This window comes from Bufo bufo, chromosome 3, assembly GCF_905171765.1.
Source record: "Bufo bufo chromosome 3, aBufBuf1.1, whole genome shotgun sequence".
NCBI classification, from domain to species: Eukaryota; Metazoa; Chordata; class Amphibia; order Anura; family Bufonidae; genus Bufo; species Bufo bufo.
The window spans coordinates 410473361-410500606 of record NC_053391.1 but is presented as its reverse complement, the minus strand read 5'-3'; the positions used below and the strand labels follow the sequence as shown (position 1 = coordinate 410500606).

Sequence of the window (27246 nt, the reverse complement as noted above, 5' to 3'; positions counted from 1 at the left end):
GTGGATCACACTTGAAAATCGCCTATCGCATAGCGGCTTCGTGTTGACTGATGTCTATTGTGGCCAATCACATATTACTTCTGAGTAAGACAAGGTATCATCTGCGCATGCGTCCGATGTTTGAACATTATCTCCCGCCGCTGTGAATAGTATGCGCGTGCGTGCCAACATAGACTAATTTTTAACACGTATTCTGCGCATGCGTCCGATCTTTAACATTTTCTCCCATTACTATGAGTTTGTGCGCATGCGTGGCGACATAGACTAATTTCCAGAATATATTCCACGCATGCGTCCGGTGTTTGAAAATTTCTGTCTTGCTGTGGGTTATGCGCATGCGTAGCAACATAGATATATTGTCAGCTAGAGTTCCAGCTCATATGCGCATGCTCTGGGACTTGGATTTCCTTGTCTCCCCTCTCTTCTGCGCCTGCGTCCGGTGTTTGTTGATTTTTACTCTGTGAGCTTATGCGCATGCGTCGGGACATTGATTTAGGTTCGTACACTCCGGGACTTGGAATGACTTTTCTCCTTGTCCTCTGTGCTTGCGCCTGGGGTATTAAGATGCATTTACCTCTGGTGAGTTTGTACTCATGTGCTGGGAGATAGGCTTGTTCTTGGTACTTATTTCACCCCCATCCAGGGGGTATCCGAACTTAACCATGTCGTTCTGTTCTTTCCATTAATGTGCATATATAGATGCTGATATTCCTATCCTATTAGATTTCACTACTCTCGTGCCCCTATCATATTTCCAATCTTTATAGGGCTGTATTTCTACCTATATCACCTCATTTATATGCATGTTACTATACACTGTAATATTAGTATTTTTTCCTATAGCCCAGCACTAGTCCAAATCCACCAGGATGAAGGTTCCTCCCGACGACCAACCATATCCCACACAATGAATCCCCCGGGAACACCGAACCGCACATAGGCAGACTCCCAACCACTCAGGTCAGTAATATAATATGTTCATATTTTTTGTTTTGTTATTATGGAGACTTTTATTCCCTTTTTCTTTTATTTATTCATGGTTTTTAAGATACGTCTCTCGGATTCACCTTTTGAATATGTTATGGCCTGTATTTTTTCTGATCAAACCTTTGGTCTAATCCTTTTAATCTGTTTATTGTAGTAATTTCCTACAATCTTTCTTTATATCTAAAGAGAGAGATATGTAGAGGGTATTTTTACCATATAGGTCTATGACCTTTCTACCATTTATTTATTTATTTATTTAGTTTATTCCCACATTAAGGTGTCATATGAATGCTGCATATGTGAAGCCCTCATTCAGGCCCACTGGACTCATTGTATTGAGTTGTTGAATCCATCTGGCTTCATTCTGTAATAGTTTTTTGTCAAGATTGCCTCCCCTAGGGCCCATGGTTACTTTCTCTATGCCCCAGAAACGTAATACTGATTTATTATTCCCATGTACATATTTTATATGTCTTGCAATGGGTGTATCTTTCTCTGTTTCTATTGAGCTTAGATGACCTGATATCCGCCGCCTCAATTCCTGAGTGGTTTTGCCCACATATAGTCTGGGACACGGACATGATGCTATATACACCACTCCTTGGGTTTTGCATGTAATCAGTTGTCTGATTTCATACACCCTTTTGTCGGCTGGATTAATAAATTTTTCAATTCGTAGGATATATTTGCAAAAGGTGCAATCTCCACACGGTGATGACCCTTGATACTTCTCTCTATTTTGAATACTACCTGTTCCTTTTTGCTTTAGGTAGCTGTGCACCGATTGATCCTTTAGGTTGGACCCTCTTCTGTATGTTACGCTTGGATTGCTGGTAAGTACTGGTCTTAGATCATTGTCTGATTGTATTATATACCAATATTTCTTTAGGATATTCTGTATCTCTTTATTATATCCATCAAAGGTGCCTATACATCGGATGATGTCATTCCTTTTTTGGGGGGGAGGGTTTTAAGAGGTCTTCTCTGTTTACAGTGATTGTAAACAATCACTGTTTAAAGAATTCACTCAAATACTAAACACTAATAATATAGGGATGAGATACACATACGAAACACAGGAAAAGGAGATAGTCTTCCTCGATCTAAAAATCAAAATTTTGGAGAATGGACGTCTTAATACAGAAGTGTACAGGAAGCCAACTTCGACCAATAGTTACTTACATTGGACTAGCTGGCATCCAGAGCCCCTCAGGAGAGGAATACCTACGGGCCAATATTTAAGGGCCCGTAGGAATTGCTCTGATGAGGGGACCTTTGAGAGGGAAAGTGAACATCTCTATGAGAGGTTCAAAAGGAGGGGATATCCATCTGCCCCCCTAAAAAAAGCTTATAATAGAGCCAGGACTGTAAACAGAGAAGACCTCTTAAAACCCTCCCCCCAAAAAAGGAATGACATCATCCGATGTATAGGCACCTTTGATGGATATAATAAAGAGATACAGAATATCCTAAAGAAATATTGGTATATAATACAATCAGACAGTGATCTAAGACCAGTACTTACCAGCAATCCAAGCGTAACATACAGAAGAGGGTCCAACCTAAAGGATCAATCGGTGCACAGCTACCTAAAGCAAAAAGGAACAGGTAGTATTCAAAATAGAGAGAAGTATCAAGGGTCATCACCGTGTGGAGATTGCACCTTTTGCAAATATATCCTACGAATTGAAAAATTTATTAATCCAGCCGACAAAAGGGTGTATGAAATCAGACAACTGATTACATGCAAAACCCAAGGAGTGGTGTATATAGCATCATGTCCGTGTCCCAGACTATATGTGGGCAAAACCACTCAGGAATTGAGGCGGCGGATATCAGGTCATCTAAGCTCAATAGAAACAGAGAAAGATACACCCATTGCAAGACATATAAAATATGTACATGGGAATAATAAATCAGTATTACGTTTCTGGGGCATAGAGAAAGTAACCATGGGCCCTAGGGGAGGCAATCTTGACAAAAAACTATTACAGAATGAAGCCAGATGGATTCAACAACTCAATACAATGAGTCCAGTGGGCCTGAATGAGGGCTTCACATATGCAGCATTCATATGACACCTTAATGTGGGAATAAACTAAATAAATAAATAAATGGTAGAAAGGTCATAGACCTATATGGTAAAAATACCCTCTACATATCTCTCTCTTTAGATATAAAGAAAGATTGTAGGAAATGACTACAATAAACAGATTAAAAGGATTAGACCAAAGGTTTGATCAGAAAAAATACAGGCCATAACATATTCAAAAGGTGAATCCGAGAGACGTATCTTAAAAACCATGAATAAATAAAAGAAAAAGGGAATAAAAGTCTCCATAATAACAAAACAAAAAATATGAACATATTATATTACTGACCTGAGTGGTTGGGAGTCTGCCTATGTGCGGTTCGGTGTTCCCGGGGGATTCATTGTGTGGGATATGGTTGGTCGTCGGAAGGAACCTTCATCCTGGTGGTCTGGTGGATTTGGACTAGTGCTGGGCTATAGGAAAAAATACTAATATTACAGTGTATAGTAACATGCATATAAATGAGGTGATATAGGTAGAAATACAGCCCTATAAAGATTGGAAATATGATAGGGGCACGAGAGTAGTGAAATCTAATAGGATAGGAATATCAGCATCTATATATGCACATTAATGGAAAGAACAGAACGACATGGAGATCTGCAGACGCCGCATCCCCCTGAGGGCCAGAGTGCAAACATGACAAGTAGCCTGAAAATAGGCAGTGTAGGACATATCATATAGGTTAAGCCTAAAACATAACAATCAGCAATTGCGGCATGACGGGTCAATGACCTGGCAATAGGCGACACCTATAGATACCCAAGCGCAATTACACGGGCTAAACACTAGCAGCCTATGTGCGATATATATGTGGGAAAGAGCAAGTCCTTTGAATAATATAATAATCCTCTTAGAGGATATAGATACGGAGCCCACAGGTCCAGGTCCTCCATATATCTTTTAAAAGTGTGTGTTTTTTGTGTTGGAATATAGTTTATTAAAAGGCAAATAAAAGTTATTTTTTAATAATAGGACCAGAAACGGGAATTATAGTCAGTACATTATCATAGCAGGCACTTTGCTGCTCACTGTGCGCACAATAATAGTCCAAACCAACCGAGATTGTATTACAGGAAAGGATGATATTTAAGGACAGACTATTCATGTAATATTCATCACAAAAGGACTTGTTAATTCCCATGTTGTCTCTATAGTCTGCCCTTTTTGAGGGGTCAGCAAGACTACAGCTTCTGTTAACCCTATACAAGCACTGCCTTTCTGTATGACCATAGTACCCTGTAAGGATTCTGCAAAATACATTTTTTTCTACAATTACAGAATATTTCCAAAGTGATTAACACAAAGCCAGAACAAATCCAATTTATAGAATGAGACCTGTATGTTTATTCTTTTTTATGTGTGTATTTTCACATAATGAGCACAGTTAAAAAAAAAATTAAATACATCATCCCTTTTGCTAATGTCTGTACTGTAATCTAGCCTGTATCTGGACCAACAAACCATTATGTATTTTATTGTTTGCTTCTGGCCGTAGTTACAAGCAAAGAATGGTTGGCAAAGGTGGTCAGAAACAAGGTCACCGTCAACCACCTTGTTCCTCCCCTTTTGGTAGGAGTGGGCCGGACCTGCTCCCTGCAAAGAGGGGGACTTCCTGTGTGAACACAGAGGAGAGGAAGCAACCTTCAAAGCTCCTGCTCCAGTTACCTAATCTCTATTGACAGCTACTCGTAAATACTTGAGCATAAAGACAGTAGAGTGAGTGGCTACATCAGCATCTACAGACACTGCTGTAAGGTGAGGGGACCAAGACAACCATCACCCAGAAATTTACAAGGCCAATACAACCTCAGTGCTTAACTGCAGCCATCCAACCTGCCTACAGATTCCTTGCTGGTGGCCAGAGAGAATTGCACTTGGAAATTGCTGCTATTGAATGTAATTGGAAGTTCTACGTTGCACTATGTTACATTTAAAGGGAACCTGTCACCTGGATTTTGTGTATAGAGCTGAGCATATGGATTGCTAGATGGCCGCTAGCACATCCACAATATCCAGTCCCCATAGCTATGTGTGCTTTTATTGTGTAAAAAGAACTATTTGATACATATGCAAATTAACCTGAGATGAGACCTGTATGTGAGATGAGTCAGGGACAGGACTCATCTCAGGTTAATTTGCATAGGTATCAAATCGTTTTTTTGTTTTTTTTTACACAATAAAAGCACACAGAGCTATGGGGACTGGGTATTGCGGATGTGCTAGCGGCCATCTAGCAACCCATGTGCTCAGCTCTATACACAAAATCCTGGTGACAGGTTCCCTTTAACTCTGGCCTCCTTAGTACTATATTTTCTCTCCACCAATACCCAGAGAGCAACGGTCTGAGGTAGTACACTGTGACAACACTTGATCATGGTCCCTACCACTCCTATTCTCTATACAGGCTCTTCAGGGGGTTGCTGAATTCTGCAGTGTCTGTCCAAGGTTTTTGTAGAAAGGCTTTCCCAGTGGAATAACTTGGAGGTATGGGTTTATCTATTAGGTGCCATGTTAAACAAAACATACGGCACTGAAAACATTTTTTAAGGGATTCCTCTAGATGTAGTAGATGTGTCTGCTTTGCAATTTCGGAACATAAAAAAAGAACCCCGAGATGTTGTCCTAAGAAGGTCAATAGATTTAAAGGAAGTATCACCAAAAATGTTTTTCTGCCAGTTAAAACCAGATAGCGACATTTTTTTTTTCAATATTTTTTTTACTGATTGCAGATTTATTCTATTTCCTGCACATGATTATGGGGGCTGCCATCTTGCTTAGAAAGCATTAAGATGATTGCGTTATGGCAGCCCCATGGTCAGGAGGGGACCTCATTGATTTTTATTTTATTTTTTTAACATGTTTTATGGTTTTCAATAATAAAAGATATTACCGTACATACAAGAATATGCGTTGTGTAGCTTATTTTCAAACATTAATTTGGTCTTGCATGATCCTTATAGTCCCATAAACATAGGGAAACAAGGAAACAGGGAAAGGAAACATAACAATATACTATAATACGGTAAGTAATATCAGGGGGGGGGGGGGAGGGAGGTATAAATAAAAAGGAAAGGTGACAAGGAGTAGTATGTTCGACTTTACATCATAAAGCTAGTGAGACTTTGTTGAATTGGGAGTGAAGCCAATTATGCCATATAACCCTGAACTTGGCTAGTCTGTTACAGACTGAAGCGTTAATCATCTCATATAGATACAGAGTTGACTATTTCCATTAACGGAGGAGGGTTTGGCTTTTTCCAATAGTGAGCAATTTTCCTTCCGGTTGCTATAATCATATGAAGAATAATTGTTCGGGAAGAGTCTGGGAAAGAATCTAAATTAATAGAGAGCAAGCCTTGGGCTATCGATAGTGAAATTGGAATATTGCATATTTGTGTAAAAATTTTATTAATTGAGCTCCAAAAGGGTTTAATTTTCCTGCATTCCCACTATATGAGCTCCATATCCGCTTCTGCCGATGAACATCTCCAGCAGACCTGGGAAGATGAGGGGTACATTTTAGATAATCTATGAGGAGTACAATACCATCTGTAGAGAATTTTCCAGGAGTTTTCCAGATGGTTAATACATTTAGAGGAGGCACACATGATAGAGAATGCAAAGTTTAATGCCGATTCCCATTTACTAAGTAATGGAGTCAATGGGGAGTCCAAAATCTCTCATAAAATGATAACCGAGAGATAGGGCTTTAAGATTAGTCAATGGGTTTCCTAACACTTTCATCAGTTGGGAAGTGTCAGCGGTTACGGGAAAACTCATCCCAGGCAAGAAGTGCCTGATTTGTAAGTAAAGAATTCCGTATGAGGAATTTCAAATCTCAGGCATAAGTCCGTAAAGGAACTTAAAGTATAATTGGTAAAAAAGTCTCCCAATCTTTTGATTCCCAAGTCAATCCAATTATAAATGTTCAGGTCTAGGTACATTACCCCACAACCACCAAAGGGATTTCAGAAAGGGAGATGTTGATAAGATTCAATTTGGTTGACATTAGGATCCAAATTTCAAGTGCAGCTTGAATAGTAGGTGGGATTTCAAGAGCACGGGGGCTGTTCTGTAGGGATCTAAAATAGAAAAATACCTGAGGGTCATTCACACCCATTATACAGTATAGTTCTCAATAGAGATCCAGAGTTTGTTGGGATGATTTAACCATGTAAATCTCAATTGTTCAAAAATGCAAGCTCTATAGTATCTAATAATGGATGGACATCCTAACCCCCCTTTTGGAATAGGCAAATAAGGTATACCTGCTTTGACTCTCGGATTTTTGTCCTACCATATGTACTTAAGAAGTGATCTTTGGATTTCTTTTAGATGTTTTATGGGGATAGGTATTGGCAGGTTACAGAAAAGATAAAGGATTTGTGGGATAATAAACATTTTTAGGGCTGAGATCCTTCCCTTCCTTTATTTAGGTCATTTTTAATTTTTTCCTTTAGATATTTTAGGTTTACTGGTAGAAGGTTGGCGGTTGATGAGGTTAGTTTGATTCCTAAGTATGTGATATGTTCGGAGTTCCATTTAAAGGGGAAGTTGGCTTTCACTGTAGTAAGGTCTGAATCTTTCAGGCCAAGGTTAAGGACCTGGCATTTGGCAACATTCAAGCTATAATAAGAAACTGAACTAAAAGACTTTAAAATTTGCATCACACTGGGTAGAGACACTGTTGGGTTGGTTAGTGCCAATATAATATCATTGGCAAATCAAATTTTGTGATTTTTTTTCTCAGATTTTAATTCCTGTAATCTGTGGCTGAGCTCTTATACTTTCCTCTAAGGGTTCAATTATTAGTGTGAAGATAACAGGGGAATCCCTGTCTTGTTCCATTATAAATTTGGAATTGGTTGAACAACATTCCATTTATAAGGACTTTAGCTGAAGGTTTAGAGCAGAGCGTGCCTATAGATTTGGCAAATTGTCCCTGTATTCCATATTTTGACAGTACTGCCTCCAAGTACCCCCAATGCACTCGATCAAACGCCTTCTCTGCATCCAAAGACAGGAGCAGAGAAAGCGCTCGATTTGCTTTTGCTACATAAATAAGATCTAATGTGCGTCTGGTACCGTCTAGTGTTTGTCTCAATTTGACAAATCCCACTTGGTCATGGTGGACCAGGTATGGAATCAAGGAGGACAATCTTTTGGCCAATAGTTAGAATACATTTTTAGGTCTGAGTTCAGGAGAGAAATAGGTCAGAAGTTTTCTGGATGTTAAGGAGATTTTCCTGGTTTAGGAAGAGCGACTATAGTTGCCTGGATTATTTCAGGTGGTATATTCCGGGTAGTCATTATGTGGGAGAATGTGGATAGAAGATAGGGAGATAAAGTTTTTCCAAAGGTTTTTAAAATTTTCCTTGGTTAATCAGTTTGGGCCGGGAGATTTATTGATTTTAGTTGACTTGATAATGTGCAATATTTCTGCAAGTTCAATTTTCTTAATGATTTGCACAAGATGCTCTGGGGACAGTTTGGGCAGTAAGATATCAGATAGGATTTTTTTTTTTTATATAAAATCTGGAGTTGGTTGGGGTACTAGTTTGTGGTCTTTGAGGTTATATAAATTGAAATAATATTCAGCAAATGTGCTGGAGATTTCTTGAGAGTTAATGATTTTTTCTTTGCGGGAGTTATAAATAAACAGTAGTTTTTTCCTGTTCAGTGCAGTTTTAATTTTGTTGGCTAGTATCGTACTCACTATTTCCTTGTGAGTAATATATCGCCTTTGATTTCCTTAGGTTATGTTCAAAGTTATTTTGATAAAGCTGGTATAGTTCGTAACGTAGATCTTTAAGTTGGTTTTTTATAGTATGGAGGGGTGTATTTTGTCTATAGTTTCTAAATTGGTAATAGATGAACATAGTTGTTCTGTACGGGTGCGTCTTTTTAAAAAAAAAAAAAAAGGATGAAATACTGATAAGGTGGCCTTGTGTGCGCACCAAGTTGTAGTGGGTGGTACTTCTGGAGTACAGTTGTACTTGAACTATTCTGTAAGGGCTTCATTGATTTGGGATTGCGTGGAAGGTAAAGATAAATGGTAATAGTTGGCTCGCCAGGGAACGTATGTGGGTTGGTTGAATCATTCTGAGATTAGGCATGAAATTGATGCATGATCGGACCATGTTATGGAACCGATGCTGGAGGATGAGATGTTTTGTAAAGTCCATTTGTCAACTATTATTAAATCAATCCTAGAATACTGTTTGTGCGGGTGTGAGTAGAAAGTGTAATCGCGCTCAGATGCGTGTAACACTCCCAAAGTGTCATAAATCTTCTGCCAGTAAATATTGTGCAAACTGTGAGGAGGGCTGGGATTTCGTGTGGTTGGACTTGTCAACAGATGGTGATGGAGGCAAATTAAAGTCTCCACATATAACTAGAGAGCCTTGTTTGATGGATAGGGCGGTAGTTATTACCTCTCTGATAAATGAGAGTTGGTTTGTGTTTGGTGCGTACAAGGTAACCAAGGTGTATATTGTGTTAATGTTACAAACTAATATAATATATCTTCCATTGTCGTCAGTCTGGCTCTGAATCAATTGGAAAGAAAGGGAATCCTTAACAGCAATGATTACCCCTCTTTTCTTGTTCATTGCAGGTGATGCAAATAAGTTGGCAAATTTTCTATGATTAAGTCTAAAAGTGTCAGATTCATTCAAGTGAGTTTCCTGAATGCAAATCACGTCACTTAAGGGCATTAACTGCTTTCTAAAATAGAGATCTTTTAAAAGGACTATTTAGCCCATTAGCATTAATTGAGGAAATGTTGATAACCATCTCTGGCAGTGAAGGTAATGCAAAGTAAATAATACAATATGCTACAGAACGAGTGCAGGCACCTCAACTTAAGTGTGACGCAGTCGCTCTGCAACCGTAAAATATAAGGATATAGAGCTCACTTGTCACTTAGGAGTAACCGGGTGATGTTAAGGTAAAAGGAAGGTAAAAAGATTTAAAAAAAAAAGAGAAATAAGAAGGGGAGATAAGGTAGATATAGTTAAACAGAACAATACAACTTTATCTATAACAGTGTATTTAAATCAGAGTCCGGTTCAAAGAGAACCAACTGGATACCAATTTATCCAGGTAACAATGGAGGTGGGATTAGAAAATACAGGTAAATTATCTCCAATGAGACCTGCAATAAAGAGTGTAACCAAATAACTCAGACTACTGACCCTTGAATTATAAAAAGGATATGTTTTTTAAAGGGATTCGGTCACCAGGTTTCACCCCCTCTAGATAAAAATATGGTTATGTTCAGGGAGCTTTCACGATTCCTAATGTGGTCTTATAAATGTAATCTGTAGGCTCATTTTGCTAAAAAAAAAAAAAATCGCTATTACTAACCTGTCATTCAACAAAATAAGGTGCCCAAGGGAATGTAAATGGATCCAAGCTGCCGCCCGCACCCCCGCCGTTCGTGCCCAGCTCCGCCTTTCTTGACCTCAGCGCCGCCTCATAATCCTGTGTGACGCCTCCGGCTCTCTCTCCCTCCCTCCCCCCTCCCTCCCTCCTTCTGCTCTAACATCTCGCGCGTGCGCACAGGGCTCTGCCAGTGTGCAGGTCATCGAGAGGTTGAGCGAAGTGCCGGCCCATGCGCACTTCGCTCTATGAAGCCGAACGGAGAAGTCCGCACGGGCGCATCAGGCAGAGCCCTGTGCGCACGCGCGAGATGTTAGAGCAGAAGGAGGAGGGAGGGAGGGAGAGCCGGAGGCGTCACACAGGATTATGAGGCGGCGCTGAGGTCGGGAAAGGCGGAGCTGGGCACGAACGGCAGCTTGGATCCATTTACATCCCCTTGGGCACCTTATTTTGTTGAATGACAGGTTAGTAATAGCGTTTTTTTTAGCAAAATGAGCCTACAGATTACATTTATAAGACCACATTAGGAATCGTGAAAGCTCCCTGAACATAACCATATTTTTATCTGGAGGGGGTGAAACCTGGTGACAGAATCCCTTTAAGGCACGTGGGAATGTCCTTTCCTGTTCGATGAGGCTTTCAGGACCATTCTTTAGCCAGGGTAGGAGGTCTTTTCTTCATCCACCGTAGCCAGGGACCATTTCTGGAGTAGTTTCATGGTGTCGCCTGGTGAAGAGATAGAGTGAGTTGTTCCGTTCTTGAAGACCAGGAGTTTCACCGGGTAACCCCATTTGTATGGGATATTGTGATCCCTGAGAATTTTTGTAGCAGCGGAGAATTCTCTGTGTCTATTCAGCGTTGCTGAGGAGAGGTCGGAGAATATTAAAATTTGAAATGGTAGAAATGCAGCCTGGCAAGGATATCTCTGGGGGCAGCACTAAGAGCGCTTTTGGGTTTAGGGATCCTGTGCACTCTGTCAATTAACAGATCCCTTTGTTCTGCTTTTGGAACCAGTGCGACAAAGTAATCTGTAAGGAAGTCCTTGATGGCATCAGGTTCCACGGTTTTACGGAATTCCTATGAATCTTAGATTGTTGCGTCTTGAACGATCCTCAAGATCCGCTAGTTTGAGTTTCAATGCTGATATGTCATCCTCAACATCATTTTGAGCGTCCACTAATTGGTTGTAGGCATTGGTAAATTCTTCCATCTTATCCTCAATGTGGGATGTTCTCTCTCCAATTTGAGTGATGTCTTTTTGTAAGGCAGAGAATGCAGAGGAGATGTCTTTTTGAATAGAATGTCTCCGTTCATGCAGTAGGGACCTTAGAGTGGCTTCTGTGACTGGGGCAGACTGGCCACTGACATTTGGGGGTGAAGGAGAGTGGGTTATATAGGTGCCCCTCTCCTGGAGTGAGATTCCTTCACTATAAGAGGCTGCTACATCCTGTAGTGTATGCTGGTAAGAGGCAGCTGCTGATGCTTACTGCTTTTTTGATGGAGAGGGGTTTTCTGGTGAGGGAGGGTTTGATAAATGCGAGGGACTTCTTCCCCCTGCAATTGTGAGGTGCGTTGGAAAGCGTATTATCTGACGGTGCCTCAGACGCCGTGTGGTGTAAAGAGCGGGCGCCATCTTGGATTCCTCCGGCTGCCATGCTGAACGCCTCTATTTTGCTGGGTGCTTCCTCCTAGTGCAAACCACACCTGTAATTGGTAAGATGCGGTTCCGGAGGGTTTCGCACGTCCTTTGGCTAATTTCGAGGTTATTGCCTTTGCTGTGGGCAGCTTAATTTGCTTGCAGGCTCCGGAGCTAGCGCGGCTTGCGTCCGCTCAGCTCCACATGCGGCCACGCCCCCCCAACCTCATTGACTTCTATGGGAGAGTCTTCTAGCAATGCTCTGACCTGTGCAGAGGTCATTGTACTAGGGAAGAATAGATAAGCTTTGGCAACTACCTATGGTGAATGGTGGACCCTTTCAAATCTAGATACAAAGATTATATCTTTACAGGCAGGATTAGAATGACAGATAACTGCAGTAAATTTACAAACCAAGACAGTGTAAAAACTGCAGCATTTTATGTTTTTTGTTTAAATATAGATATTTATACAGAAAATAAAAATAACAAATTTGCTGATAACACATTTAATGTATGCACTGGAAGTTTTAAAGTTGCTTATGACAAATGTGTAGGCGTAAGGAGCCTTACCCCAATATTATAGTGCTAAAGGGGAGAAAAAGAAATTTAAGCCATAAAGTTACACATAAATGTTACATGTTCTCAAAAAGCTCCTACTACGACACTGCAAGCAGATATAACATGGAAGTTCAAAAGATTCTGAGGACAAACTGTACGACAACAAATGTTATCCCAAGAACCAGAAATCATGGTACTGGAAGGAGAAAAACATTTCCCTGCTCAGCTTAACTAAGGATAATAAAAAGGCTTCTTCGGTACCCTGTTTAACACACAGGGCCACACGTAAACTACCTTGTCCTAGGATATGGCCATATCCCTTTACAGCAGTATAAAGCAATGTGAAAGTTCTACATATCACCCTATGCAGAACTAAATTAGAACATACCTGGGGAAGCTTGGACACCATGCCTTTGGCTGTGTGTACACAAGGTTCACAACCCGTTCATTCAAATGATTTCCATGAACTTCACTGATGGAGCATAAAGTATTGGCAGACAGGCTGACTAGTGCGGCCGTGCCCCCCGCTGATATGCCAATTCAGAGTATCAGCAAAAGGAAGGAGGAGACATTTTGTTTCCTCGGTGGGCGCCTCCTTCTCCCTGGCCAGCAGACTGTCACAGCCAGGAAAAAGGTGAGCTATTAAAGTATTCTCCAGATTTACAAGCACAGGCTATGTACGCTAGTATAGTACTAGCTTACACAGCCTGTTCTCGTGAGATTTGGCTGTGGAGCGATCTGCCGCGATTAGACAGCGTCACAGCCTGTATTCAAAATGGTATTCAAATATATACTGCGACTGGTTCTTTAAAAGGGTTTTCTGAGACTTTAGAACTGATGATTTATCTTCTGGATAGGTCATCAGTATCTAGCTAAACTTTCAAAGGTCAGTCGCTAAAACGTAACTTTTAATAAATCATTAAAACGTGGGTAAATAATCATAACATTAATTAACACAAAACCCAGGTCATATTATGGTCCAGTGTGGACCCTTTCCCTATGGGTTGAATACTCTGGATTGGGGGTGTCGGACCAGACTAGTGACTGCTGTGGGACCCTCACTTAATGCTGTCCCTGGCTGTTTGCCCGCATCTAACTCCTATGATCCAACATAAATACCCCCTCCTCCAGAATTGGCTACTAAATGGTTGTTACTTGCTTCCTAAACCTATTATTTAGGACAGCAGAACCTCATAATAGCTCTTTGCTGTACATAATTGCTGCTCGACACGTTTCTCAAGTTGCTATTTACTTGCAACTTAGTCATCAGGCGCAATGGGAGCGAAAGACAAACAAACATGGAGCAGCTGCACACGCTTCCGTATTAGCGTGCAACCACGTAGCCAGCGGCACTAGGAGGGCCGTAGAGCGGCCACCCCGTGCTCATCCTAAAGAAGAATTCGCCATGCCTCCTAGGCGGAGACCAGTACCACAGGAACCAATCAACTGGGGACCGCGCCAGAGCCCTGGCATGCCCCTGTCCCGCCTGCTCTGTCATTTGCTCCGCATCATGGGTAAAACATTGTATCGGAGTGACTATTAGCGGTTTCCAATATCAAACGCTAGAGACTAACATAGCAAATCATGATGTGGCCATTACGGAAAAGTGTATCAGAACAACGGATATTGAGATTACAACTTTACAGGGAAACTGATATAACTGCTACACTGCTTGGGGAAACTGCAGCATAGCGATGTAGCTCAAAGAAATTAAGAAATACAGTTAAGTTTTATTGACTGACCTTTGAAAGTTAAACTATTTACTGTAATCGGTCGCCTACTTTAGTAAGCCAGTATAGTGAATCTAGGTCATCAGTATCTGTCCGACACCCAGGACCCATGTCACTAGGCTGTTTGAGAAGGCACCGATGCTCCTGTGAGCGCCGTGGCCTTCTCTGTGCTTACAAAGCCTTCTCTGTACTTATCGCACTAAGCTCCATTCACTTCAATGGGGTTGAGCTGTGCCTAGGTCACGTGAACTATGAGTGTGTTGTCACTGGCCTAGGGAAATCTGTGAGAAGGCCGCAGCTCTAATGCGAGTGCCGTTGTCTTCTCAAATAGCTGTATTTCCAGAGGATAGGTCATCAGTTCTAAAGTCTCAGAAAACCCCTTTAACTTTGTTGGGTTAAACACAGTTCAAAGTATTCATCTTTTGACTGTTTGGACCTGTTTTACATTCCACTGCTGCATTTTCACAAAATAGGCAGAATAGTAGTCTACCATGCTATTCTGTCTGGCGAAAATGCCGGAAATGAGTGGAATACAGGTCAAACATGAATTCTTTGAATGCTGTTTAACCCATTAAAGTTAATTAACCCTTTGTGATATACATTTGAAGACCCTTTTCAGGTTATCAGACATACATCCCGCCCCTCCCCATAAAGGGCTACAAAGTTATGTGACTGCAGCCTCAGAACGAAGATGAGAACAGGTAGAAGGGAGCGTGATTGCCTGTTCTGAATGCACAGGGTTAACTTGCTGCCTGTGACCATTAGCTAGAATTCAAACAGCAATCACCATAGTTTAGTAAACTGAAGAATTCCTTTAAAAGCTCCTCTTTGTGGTGGTTTCCAGCATCCACTGCTCCCAGATCTCTTAGGGCTCTTTCACACGAGCGGATCCCGTGCGGGTAATCCGCTACTTGAAAGAGAGCCAAGCCCCGTCTGGACAGCAGAGACACGGAGCATTAACATGACTGATAACGCTCCGTGCCTCTCTGTGATCTTTTTACTACAAAATCACAGTGAGATAAAGTGGTCACCGTGATTTTGTAGTAAAAAGATCAGAGGCACGAAGCATTATCAATCATGTTAATTCTCCATGTCTCTGCTGTGCAGAACGGGGCTTGGCACTATTTCACGCAGCAGATTATCCGCACGGCATCTGCTTGTGTGAAAGGGCCCTTAGGGACTGCGTTTTTTAAACACGGCACATCCATATGAATAAACAGTTGACTTTGTACCTAACCTCAGTTATTATACAATATAAACATGAAGAAAAACACAAATCTATAAATGCTGATAAATTCTGCTAATGGGAAAAGTAAATAGGAGCAATCGAATCCCAACTTTATCAACTTCTGAACTTCGAGTTATAGAGAGGGCTTGGGGGGGAGTAGATGGGTTGGCAAATTCCAGACATCAAAAGGAAAGTACCACTATACCTGATACCATGGATGAAGAAAAACTTTATGTACAAGGTATATTACCAACAACTTGGCATAATGACTGTTCAGGACCTGGCTGTTACATGTAGTGCAAGTGCCCAGATGACAGTATCAACACAGCGGATATACTCTTTTATAGCTATATACATTGTTCATGAACAGGACAATAGCGTTTACTCAAATGAGTTGTTTTATCCAAAAACATCCAGAACAAGTTTTTACACTTCAATATACAACACATACTGTGCGTGAAAGTGCAGAGAAGAAAGCATGTGTCAGACAACAGCAACTGGTGGATTAGTCCTTAATAGAAGCTTCTTCAAAAGTGAAACTTTTACAACTGATAAAGTGTAAACCTCTAAATGGAACCAAGCTAAGAATCATGTGTAATCATTAGTTATATTATATTTAAAAAAAAACATAAAACACAAGCAGAAACAACGGAATATAGAAAAGCAAAATATCTAAAAGGAGAAAAAAAAACGGTGCCAAATATCAGGATAAATTCAAAAAGCCCCATCCTTTATTTTATAACTGTGCACATATGGTTTTGCATACCTGATACAAACAATGGCACACACTCCGCAACTGGGTAGGGAACTCAAGGGTCGAGTTTATAATGGCATGAAAGAACTTCTCAGTCATCTGCAGAAGACAACGCTGATTTTCTTCAAGGACTTCAACTCCATCCAACCTTCAACATTAATTACAGTTCCAAAATAGAAGAAAAGACACATTCAAATTGGTGGCTTTTGAAAAGGAAATCAAAAATGGTGATTAAATAGACAATATACTAGATAGTTTTGTAACATCATGAGGAAATATAGTCTTTTGTAATACTTTATGAATCAGGCCCTGCACCGGTAGACAGCCTATCAAACACCTTACATACCCACCAAGCAAACTCACGACACTTGACTTCCATCGTGAGCGACTCGATGCCAATGTCAAAAGTACAAAAAGAGTCCTAGTAATGTGACGTAACTGTGTAATATCCCATTTACATGCTCCAGAAAAAACACACGCAGATTTTAGTCCATATAGCAGAAAACAAAATCATCCACAAGAAGGATGAGCATGGTCATTCTTTTTAAAGATTCCACATGGAAAAGCCATGGATGAGCCCCAATGTCATTTACTTGTGTGGATCCACTGGCACACCCATGAAAGAAATCCAAGTCCTTATTCACACGTTCAGTGATTTACCAGTGATGGTTATTAACAAATACAGAAGTGGAGGCTACACAGAGATGCCGTGTAAGGCCTCTTGCACACAAACTTTTTTTTTTGCGTTTAATGTACGGAACCAATCATTTCAATGGATCCGCAAAAATAACGGAAGGTACTCCGTATGCCTTCCATTTCCGTATGTCCGTTTTTCCATTCAAAGATAGAACATGTCCTATTATTGTCCACATAACAGACAAGGATAGTACTGTTCTATCAGGGGCCAGCTGTTCCGTTCCGCAAAAAACGGAATGCACACAGACGTCATCCGTATTTTTTGAGGATCAGTTTTTTGCGGAGTGCAAAATACAGAAAAAGCCATACGGTCGTGTGCAAGAGGCCTTATGGAAAGATTTGCACCTGTTCTATGTTTTTGACCTGCGTCAGGTTTTGGCTCAGAATCACGGCTGGAAATTACTAGCCAAACACTGACGCGTGAATAAGCCCTAAGCCTCAGATTTCTGCCGCGGATCCTCTTGAAAATGCATGAAATTAGAATCCTGAACGTGTGACTATACCCTAAAGTCGTCCCATGCTTTCTCATAATACAATCATTTTCAAACACTGAGAATAAAAGCAGTAACTTGTAAAACCTATACCACACTGATTTATACATATCAAAAAACCTCAAACCTTGTAGAGTCGACCTCAAAACTGACATGCTGCCACTCTGGGGCTGTAATGATAACTCTCAGCAAGGGTTCCAAAAGCTTCTGGAGATAGGTGGCCCCATAAACCTAAAGACAGAACAAGATAAACTGCATCAAAAAAGTGCACGGACACCAAGCCAACATTAGTAAAGCATTGAAATAGAGAAGACTAGACAATAACAAAAAAAACCTGCAAAATAAAAATCACTGAAGGCACCATGAATGCAAATCCTTTTCATCCACTGGATATCTATTGGTTTATAATATTACAAACAAGTAAGGCCTGAATCTTACAGTGCAGAAAAGTCAAAACCTTTTTTTAAATCGATACCTCTCCCGTGAAAACAGGTGACAGACCTTCCATAGCAGAATCCATCATACTAAACAGCAATCATAGTGCATCTGGCTATTTGCTCCAGACTGTACATTGCTTAAAGGGGTTTTCCGGTATGCTAGGTTTGCAGAGAGAAGGCTGCGGCGCTACTCTAATAGCTACTGCCTTCTCAAACAGCTGATCAGTGGGGTTCCCACTGACCCCTTTAATTTACATGCCATGATTCACCTCAGTGTAATTAAAGGAGTTGTCCAACTTATTTCAAAAGCAGCCCCAAATCTGTAAAAAAAAATGAGAACATATGTTCATCCCCTATCGTTTCAAGCACTTCTACTAAAGTCCTGCAGAGGCGACTTAGCCATATACCCCAACTTGACCCCTGCAGCCAATCACTGACATGAGACCACTGAGGCCAGTAACTGGCTACAGCAGTCAGGTGATCTATATCGCTATGTCACCGCTGCTTCCGATTAAACATAGAATGGATCAGAGGAAGCGCTGAAAATGTCAAGGTACTGAGTGATGAGCATATTATGGAATTATTTTAACAAATTTAGCAGCGGGAATAAGTTAGATAATCCTTTTAAGGCCCAAATCAGACGACTGTAGGGCCACCGTGCCCATGGAAACACTCGAAAGCCCTTTCGTGGGCTCCCGGGTCCGTGCCACTGCATTGCAAAAGATAGGACATGTTTTATTTTTTGCTGTATGTTGCAAATCGCAGACCCACTCAAGTCAGCATGGAGTTAACATGGCTTGTCCATTGTCTCGCAGACCTGCTGTTTGTGGTCTACCACATGGGCAAGGTGGCTATACGGTCGTCTGAATGGGACCTTGGCTGGTAAGGGCCCCAACTGAAAACATAGCAGGTCAATAGGCACTAATTTACATTTAGGAATTATCGTGAGCGTGCTGGGATGAACAATCATTCATACAACTGTTTGCTCCCATACAATTTGTATCAGCAGCATATCCCTATTTACAGAGGGTGATGTGCTGCCGACAATGGGGAATTAACACTTTCGCTACCAGCGCTGTACATGTAAGGCGCTGGAGCAATGTGCAAACATGGTGTCAATAATGCCGATCACTGTAATTAAAGCTATTAGATGCCATGATCAAGTGAGATCTCGGATTCTAAAGGGTAAAAAAACAGAAAGCGCAAGCTTCTTACCGGCATCCAACATAGCCAACATAAGAAATGAGCAATTCTGACATTTAAATGGAAATTAATCCCTTCAACCCTAGCGCTGTAATAGTACAGCGCTGGCCGGGTCTTTAAAGATGGCGCCCACACCTGAGCGCTGTGGACGCCATAGCCACGGGTAGCCGCCTGCTTCTTATAGCAGACACCCGCGGCTCATGTCCGCAACTGGCAGTAATGCCGATCGCAGACATTTTAACCCTCAGATGCCGTGGTCAATCCTGACTACGGCATCTGTGCGCGCTGAAAATCGAAAGCACGCACTTTCGGTGGTGCTCCGGCTCTCCCGTGTGGCGATCGGAGGAGCCGGAGCTTGTGTGCAGCAGCCCCTGTCTTTGTGAATGACAGGAGGCTGCTGCATAGTATTTCCTATGGAGCCCTTGCCCCATAGGAAAGTAGTAAAATCATCATAGATTCCAATGCTAGTGCATTGGAGTCTATGATAATAGCAATCAGATGATTGATTGTTATAGTTCCCTATGGGAACTGTGGTATAAAAAAAGTGTAAATTTTTTTTTAAAAAAAGTTCAAAAAATAAACAAAAACTCAAATCACCGCCCTTCCCAAAATAAAAAGAAAAACTAAAAATAAAATAAAAAAATACACATCATGGGTGTCGCGATGTGTGAAAACGCCCATAGTATAAAAATATAAAAAATATATTCCCCATACGGCAAACAGCAAAACGGAATAAAGCGTCCAAATGGCCGATTCGTCGTTTTTGGTCGCTTCATTTTCGACAAAAAAAATTAAATAAAAAGTGATTAAAAAAGTCACACACCCCAGAATGGTATCAATTAAAAGTTCAGATCACCCCGCAAAAAATGAGCCCCCATACAGCTCTGTACACATAAATACAAAAAAGTTAGAGGTCAAAATATGGCGACCAAAAATAAAACTGAAATTTTCCCCACTTTTAAATTTTTTTATTACTATCAAAACGCAAGAAAAACTACATATAAAAAGGTATCGCCGGATTCGTACTGACCTGTAGAATAAAAGTAACTGGTCAGTTTTATTGCACATTGAATGTCGTAAATAAAAAAAAACTGTAAAATTGTGGTAGAATTGCTTATTTTTCCCCCACTTCCTACTACATCATATGCAATATTAAATGGTGGCGCTGGAAAGCACAACTTGTCCCGCAAAAAACAAGCCCTCATAAGGCTATGTGAACAGACAAATAAAAAACTTATGGCTTAGGCAGGGAGCGCAAAAAAAAAAAAACCTCCGGGGGTGAAATGGTTAAAAAGCCACGAATGTTCAGAATTAAAAACAATTGGATTTTGTAAGCTCAAATATGAGCTTTAAAATCATAAACAAGTAAAAGTTTAAAAACATAAAAAATGAAGAAAAAATATATAAAAGTTTAAATCACCCCCCTTTCCGTAAAATAAAAAAATACATAAACAAAAAGTATAAACATCATGGATATCACTGCTACTGAAAACGCCTGTACTATTAAAATATTTTTCCAATACAGCGAATGGTGTAACAGAAAAAGGTCAAAATGGCCAATTTACCATTTTTTTTCATGGCTTCTCTTACCCAAAAAATATAATAAAATGTGATCAAAAAGTCACACACACTCCAAGATGGTATCAATAAAAACTACAGATTGTCCTGCAAAAAATGAGCCACAATAAATGGTGGCATTAGAAAGTACATCTTGTCCTGCATCTTGTGAAAAAAAAAAAAAAAAAAAGTTATGGCTAAAGGAACATAGGAAAGAAAAAAAGAAACCGCAAAAACCTTCAATATCCTAAGGGTTAACGTCTGAACGACTGCGATTATCTCCTTGTGTAAACGGACCTCAGGACATGCTGAAAGGTTCCATTTAAAACATTTTTTCCAGGACCTTCTGATTGCCTAGCTTTAGAATAGGCTATTACTATCAGATCTGTGGGGTTCTGACAGATCAGCAGTTCTGCCTTTAGTATAAGTGGTTACTGCATAGCTCCGTCCACTGCTCAGTAGTTCCGGCACCACTTACGTATATACTTTATTACAATAATCAGAAAGAATGTGGAGCGTCAACCCCCAATGGACACATTTTATATAGATAAAGACAAAAACATCAATGGATAGATTTTAAGATAAACAACATTGTTAAATTGACAGGTCTGCAAGTAACATATAATACACAATAATAGATATGAAGGATTTATTCTAAGGATTTTATATAACAGGACAATCATGTCATGCTAAAACCAAGCTGGAAAAAGAACCAAAGAAATAGAAATAGCCAACATCCAATTTACAGGTTACATACACACACCTTAAAACAAAAGGTCATAATTTTACTAGCCAAGCTGTTTCCTCTGAAAAGCGTCTGCATGGAGTCGGCTAGCTCGACTTCCTTAGAAAACATGTTCCACAGAAGCTGATACAGGAGATGTCTGGAATCAAAGAGCGTCACAAGGACACGTGCAAGCTCATCCTGGGTAGGGCAAAGAAAAAAGTATTAAAATTCGAAGTTTACAAAACTGGGATAAGGCTACCTCCACACCGGGGGTAGCTACAATCTGGCAGGGTGCAGTGGTTTGTGTCCGCCTGATGTGGACGGAATGTCCACCGGATCTTATTATATTTAATGGGGCCAGCGGACATTCTGTCTGCATCTACCAGTGCTGGATCCGGTGAATTCCGGCAGAGAACAGACTTAGGCCTCATGCACACGACCGATGTGTGTTTTGCGTTCCGCAAATTGCAGATCCGCAAAACACGGATGGCGTCCGTGTGCTTTCCACAATTTGCGGAACGGCGCGGACAGCCATTAATATAACTGCCTATTCTTGACTGCAAAACGGACAAGAATAGGACAGGTTATATTTTTTTTGCAGACCACAGAACGGAGCAGCGGATGCAGAAAGCACACGCAGTGCTGTCCGCATCTTTTGCGGCCCCACTTAAGTGAATGGGTCCGCATCCAAGCCGCAAAAACTGTGGCTCGCATGCGGACCAAAACAACAGTCGTGTGCATGAGGCCTTAGGCTGAGTTCACACTTCAGTTATTTGATCAGTGACTTCCATCAGTTATTGTGAGCCAAGACCAGTAGTGAAGGCTACTCAACAATAAGGTATCATGGCGTGAGCTGCACCTGTTCTGTGTTTTTAACCCGCACCTGGTTTTGGCTCACAATAACTGATGGAAGTAACTGATCCCATTACTAGTGTGAACTTGGCCTAACACAGCATGAGAAATCAGATGCCTTTTATCTCTATTATGAAGCTATAACTAAACCAATTGAAAATCATAATTAACTTAATAAAAACTTGTTATTGTTCAGTATGTTTCACTGTGGACTGAATTTTAGAGCAGTTTCTGGTATAAAAAAAATATATTTGGAAACTACTGTAAAAGAATTTTCCTAAAAGGATAGTAATAAGTAACCTTCAAAACAGTTATATATTTAGCTGTTTCTATTGTAGCTAGGGTACTTTCACACTTGCGGCAGGACGGATACAACAGGCTGTTCACCCTGTCGGATCCGTTCTTCCGTTATTTTGCCTTGCCGCCGCTCCATCCCCATTGACTATAATGGGGACGGGGCGGAGCTCCGGCGCAGTACGGCAGCTTGCGGTGAGAGGTCGCCGGACTAAAAAGTCAGGACATGCAGGAATTTTAGTCCAGCGGCCTTTCGCCGTGCACTGCTGTGCTGCGCCAGAGCTCCGCCCCTGTCCCCATTATAGTCAATAGTCCGGCGGCACCGCAAAATAGCGGAAGGACGGATCCGACAAGGTGAACAGCCTGTCGGATCTGTCCTGCCGCAAGTGTGAAAGTAGCCTAAAGCACAAAGAGTTTAAAATAGGATCCTCAAAAGGCGTCTCAAAGACAAACCCATTGGAACGTACAGATGACACAGTGGGAGGTACCAATCAGGACCTCTCTCTATGAGCCGAAATGGAAAGCAGATTCAGGGAAGTGGCTCCACTTCGGTTGCAATGAAGTCATCCTTGTATTACTTGAGAACCCAATTCATGAGAACTTCCAACATGTAATACGACAATTCATCACTGGTATCTTCTAGATAGGTCATCAGTATCTGATTGGTGGGGGTCCGACACCCGGGAACCCTGACGATCAGCTGTTTGAGAAGTCAGCAGTGCTTGCAGTTTTGCCTAGGCCATGTGACTTCACATTCATTGGTCACATGGCCTAAGCGCAGCTCAGCCCCATTAAAGTCAATGAGGCCGAGCTGTGACACCAAGCACAGCCAATGTACGGCGCTGTGTTTGGTGAGCAGAGAGAAGGCTGCAACAAAACTGCAAGTGACGGTGCCTTCTCAAACTGCTGATCAGCGAGGGTCAAAAAATCCAACAAAGCAATACAACTAAACAACAGACAAACTGACCCATTGTGAGCAGGGAACGACATTGGCGAGAGCCATGGCAATGGGCAACTCCCCTTGGTCACCCATCATGGTGACCAATTCTACCAGTCTTTCAAAGCGATCAGCCAACACGGTTTCAGCCAGAGTATCAAACTCTGTCCCCTGTTGAAGGATTTTTGTAAGGACTTCCATAAAAGTAGCTCTTGTCTGTAGATCCTTATGATAGCCAAGACCTACAAATACAAATGGGGGCATTAGAACATAAGCTTCATGTGAATCTATTCACAAATAAGTGACTCCTTGAACACGACGGATGCAATTTCTGTCATCTCACCAGGAAGAGTCAGCAGGAAGATATGGAAAGTAATGCTGAGCATGGAATTATGTAAATGACAGTTTGGATATTTTTCTTCTTTTTAGATACCAATTAGCATATTTTCCCTGGAGCATGAATGACCTGCACTGATGAGGTCCAAAAGTGCTGAAACAGATCTGTCCACATATTGCTACATCAGCACTAAGTTAATGAATGTGATCCAGGTAAGAGTCCAGTAGAAATTCATTGCAGCCATAACACCTACACACACATCTATCTAAACACAAGTTTACATAAAAGGGTCTATCTGAACGTATAAGAGACATTAAACATGATGTCAACTCACCTATTGAATGCATAAGGCCACTGTCTACATTGGCATTTAACAGATTTGACATAGCCAAAACCGTACAATGTCGTAAGGAAGCCAATCGCCGTGACATTCCTCTCTTCCTGCCCCCTGTCTGGGTCCCATCATCTTCTACCTCGCTACAGTCATTTAGTAAATTCATGAACAGGGTGAAATATCTAACAAGAGAGACCAAAGGTTACGGTTAAACAATATGCGGTAATACATGATCTCACTTGCAGAATAAATCCTACTTCAAGCAAGTAACATTACAGGGGTTATGGGAGATTGGATGAAATATGGGAAATGCCATAAAAAAAAACATAATTTATACAGTAAATCCCCCACTGTTCCAACACCCCCGCCAGGCTCTATTTACTTGGCTATGATAACGGCACATCAGTAACACATGACCGCTGAGCAATTCACTGGCCCCGGTAGTAACAGGGGAAGGGCTGGCTAAGTCTTATTTCTTTTCTTATGGCATTCCCTGACCCCCACACACTGGCTAGATTTTGTCTGATCTTGAACAACCAACATATGAATTGAAAGAGAAGCTCCCTAAAAAGTCACAGGGAATCCGATTTTCCCAAATTTTCTTCTTGCAGTTCCGCAGGTCAGAGAATTTCCCCAAAACACCTTTATTTATTTTTTCCAACAGTAATTTTTATTGGTTTTTGATACATTTTAAAAGTTAGTTATTTTCATTCATGTGTAAAATATATATTAATAAACATAACTTTTACATCAATTTCATTGGTTTCTTAGTTATCAATTTAAATTATTAATAGATAATAAAAGGGGTTGGACATGCCGATATGTTAATGAAATTGGTTTTGAATATGTAAATATACATATAAAAACATTCTTTCTAAACAAGTTATAAAACAGATACAAAGATCATAGAAGCAATCTTATTCCCCACAGCTGGAGCCACCTATGTAATATAATAAAAATGTGCTCCCTAGCTATCCTGGGTGACAATAACTAGGACTAGGCAGATGTCTAAGATACAGGACGTCCTGCTCTCCTCGTTGCATCTCCTGGCAGCCAATATGACATAAGTGGACATACACTATTTTTTACCCTTAAAGGGGTTGTGCCATCTCAGTCATTGGTGGCATATTTTAAAATACAGATATTGACATGTAAAATATCAAAAAATATGTTAACCACAAATATTTAAACAATAAGTCATTTTCTGATGACACACTTCATTTAACACTTCTACAGCTCAGTTATAAATGTTCTAGCTTTATCTGTCTGCCGATTATGTGATCATTATGTATCCCACATACTGGTGCTTACAATGTGCATGACCACATCCTATCAGCAAATCGGCTGCGAGTGTTCAGTCCGTTTTAAAGGGGCATTCGCACGCTTGCTGGCGTTGCCAAAGCAGTAAACGGAGAAAGGTGTGCTTACATTATCAGGTGGGACAGGGTTCTGTGGAACCCCATTATGGAACTAGATGCAGGTCTAGGAGATGGGACCCTCATCAATGACACAATGGTTATATTCTATCTGGCAGATAGTGGAGGGTCTTTCCTATAGCGGGTGTAAATCAGAGGCAGGCCAAGTAGATGTGCTTAGCCGATAGCATGACTGCTATATGTACGGAGGAAAAAAATTACAACTAGCTTGGCTAGTCACAAATGCTGACATGACTGTGTTGCCATTCAAAAATTCTAGGGCACAGAGTGTCTAAAGGGCACTTTACACGGGCCAACAATTGAAACGATCGGGGCGTGGCCTAGCGCGGCATCTAAGCGGACGCAGCAGCGCGATCTCCCAGCCTAGTCTTCCGTTTAAAATCCTGCTTCCCCCCGTATATTGCCAGCTGCGGTCCCTCACCCTGCTCTGTCTTCGCTGTGGAGCACGGCACTGTCGGCGGACACATCATGACCCGCCATACAAAGAAGGGAGGTGAGGGGAAGGAGAGTGGAGCCGTAGCACACGGCAAGCAAGATGGGGGCGGCGCGGGAGTGCGGGCGACGGAGGTGGCAGCGTGACTAGAGCAGTTTGCAAGAGTGGACCCTGTGCGCCCTCCGCCCGCTGCTGCAGTTGAGCCCTCTTCTCAAAGGGACACCCAGACCCCATGGGTGTACTCCCCCCTGAATAAGGACCCTGCTCCATCAAGTGCTGAGGGGAGAGACCTTGCCTTCATGTCTAAGGAACCCCAGCATCGCCCTGCAGAGGCAGCACTCATCATGCCTATACTGGAAACTGCTGAGCCCACTCTTTCTGATGTCTTCAAAGCAGTCACCAACTGTAGTACGACTTTAATCTCTCTGAACACTCAGGTGGGCATCCTGAGCGAAAGTGTGTCGTTCTTAAGACATGACATGAAGAAGGTGTCTGATAGAATTAAAGCAGTGGAAGATCGTGTCAGTAACCTGGAAGATACAGTTTCTCCTATGATAAAAGCTGTGGGAACGCTCACCCGTGAGGTCTCCTACCTTCTTGATAAGGTGGATGATATGGAAAACAGGCTCCGGAGGAATAACTTACGCTGGGTTTACACAGAGCGTACTGGATGGAGCGCTCTGCATGCGCGATTCTACGGGCGTCTCACATACGCGGCTCCTGTGCAAGCGAACGCCCATTGTCGCGCGTTCCCGGAAGTCTATGTACGAGAACGCGCGACACTACGCCCCAAAGAAGCTCCTGCACTTCTTGGGGCGTAGGGCGTTCAGCGCGTTCGTACACGCTGTAAAACGCTCAGGTGTGAACCCAGCCTTAAGGCTCGTCGGTGTTCCGGAACGATCCGAAGGTGCTAATGCAGTGCAATTCTTAGAAAAATGGCTGACCGAAAAGTTTGGGACTGATACTTTATCCCACATGTTTGCAATAGAACAAGCCCACCGAGTGCCATTCAGAGTTCCTTCACCAGGGGGCCCTCCTAGACCGCTTCTCCTCAAACCATTACATTTTCCTGATAGAGACATTATCCTGCAGGAGGCGAGGACCCATGAGGACCTACTGATTGACGGCAGCAGGGTGC

At 41.6% G+C, this 27246-nt stretch overlaps 1 protein-coding gene across 4 annotated transcripts in view; it reads right to left on the bottom strand.

Annotated features, from left to right (window-relative positions):
- The window catches only part of NF1 (neurofibromin 1), a 259226-nt gene that overhangs the window by 129647 nt on the left and 102333 nt on the right, over nt 1-27246 (bottom strand). For all 4 annotated transcript variants that reach the window (XM_040424878.1, XM_040424880.1, XM_040424879.1 and 1 more), the window contains exons 25-29: nt 24240-24421; nt 23599-23810; nt 21522-21683; nt 17689-17792; nt 16387-16522 (exon numbers count right to left, since the gene is read on the bottom strand). In XM_040424878.1, coding sequence (XP_040280812.1) covers nt 16387-16522; nt 17689-17792; nt 21522-21683; nt 23599-23810; nt 24240-24421 — 796 coding nt within the window. The remainder of the gene's footprint in view (nt 1-16386; nt 16523-17688; nt 17793-21521; nt 21684-23598; nt 23811-24239; nt 24422-27246) is intronic.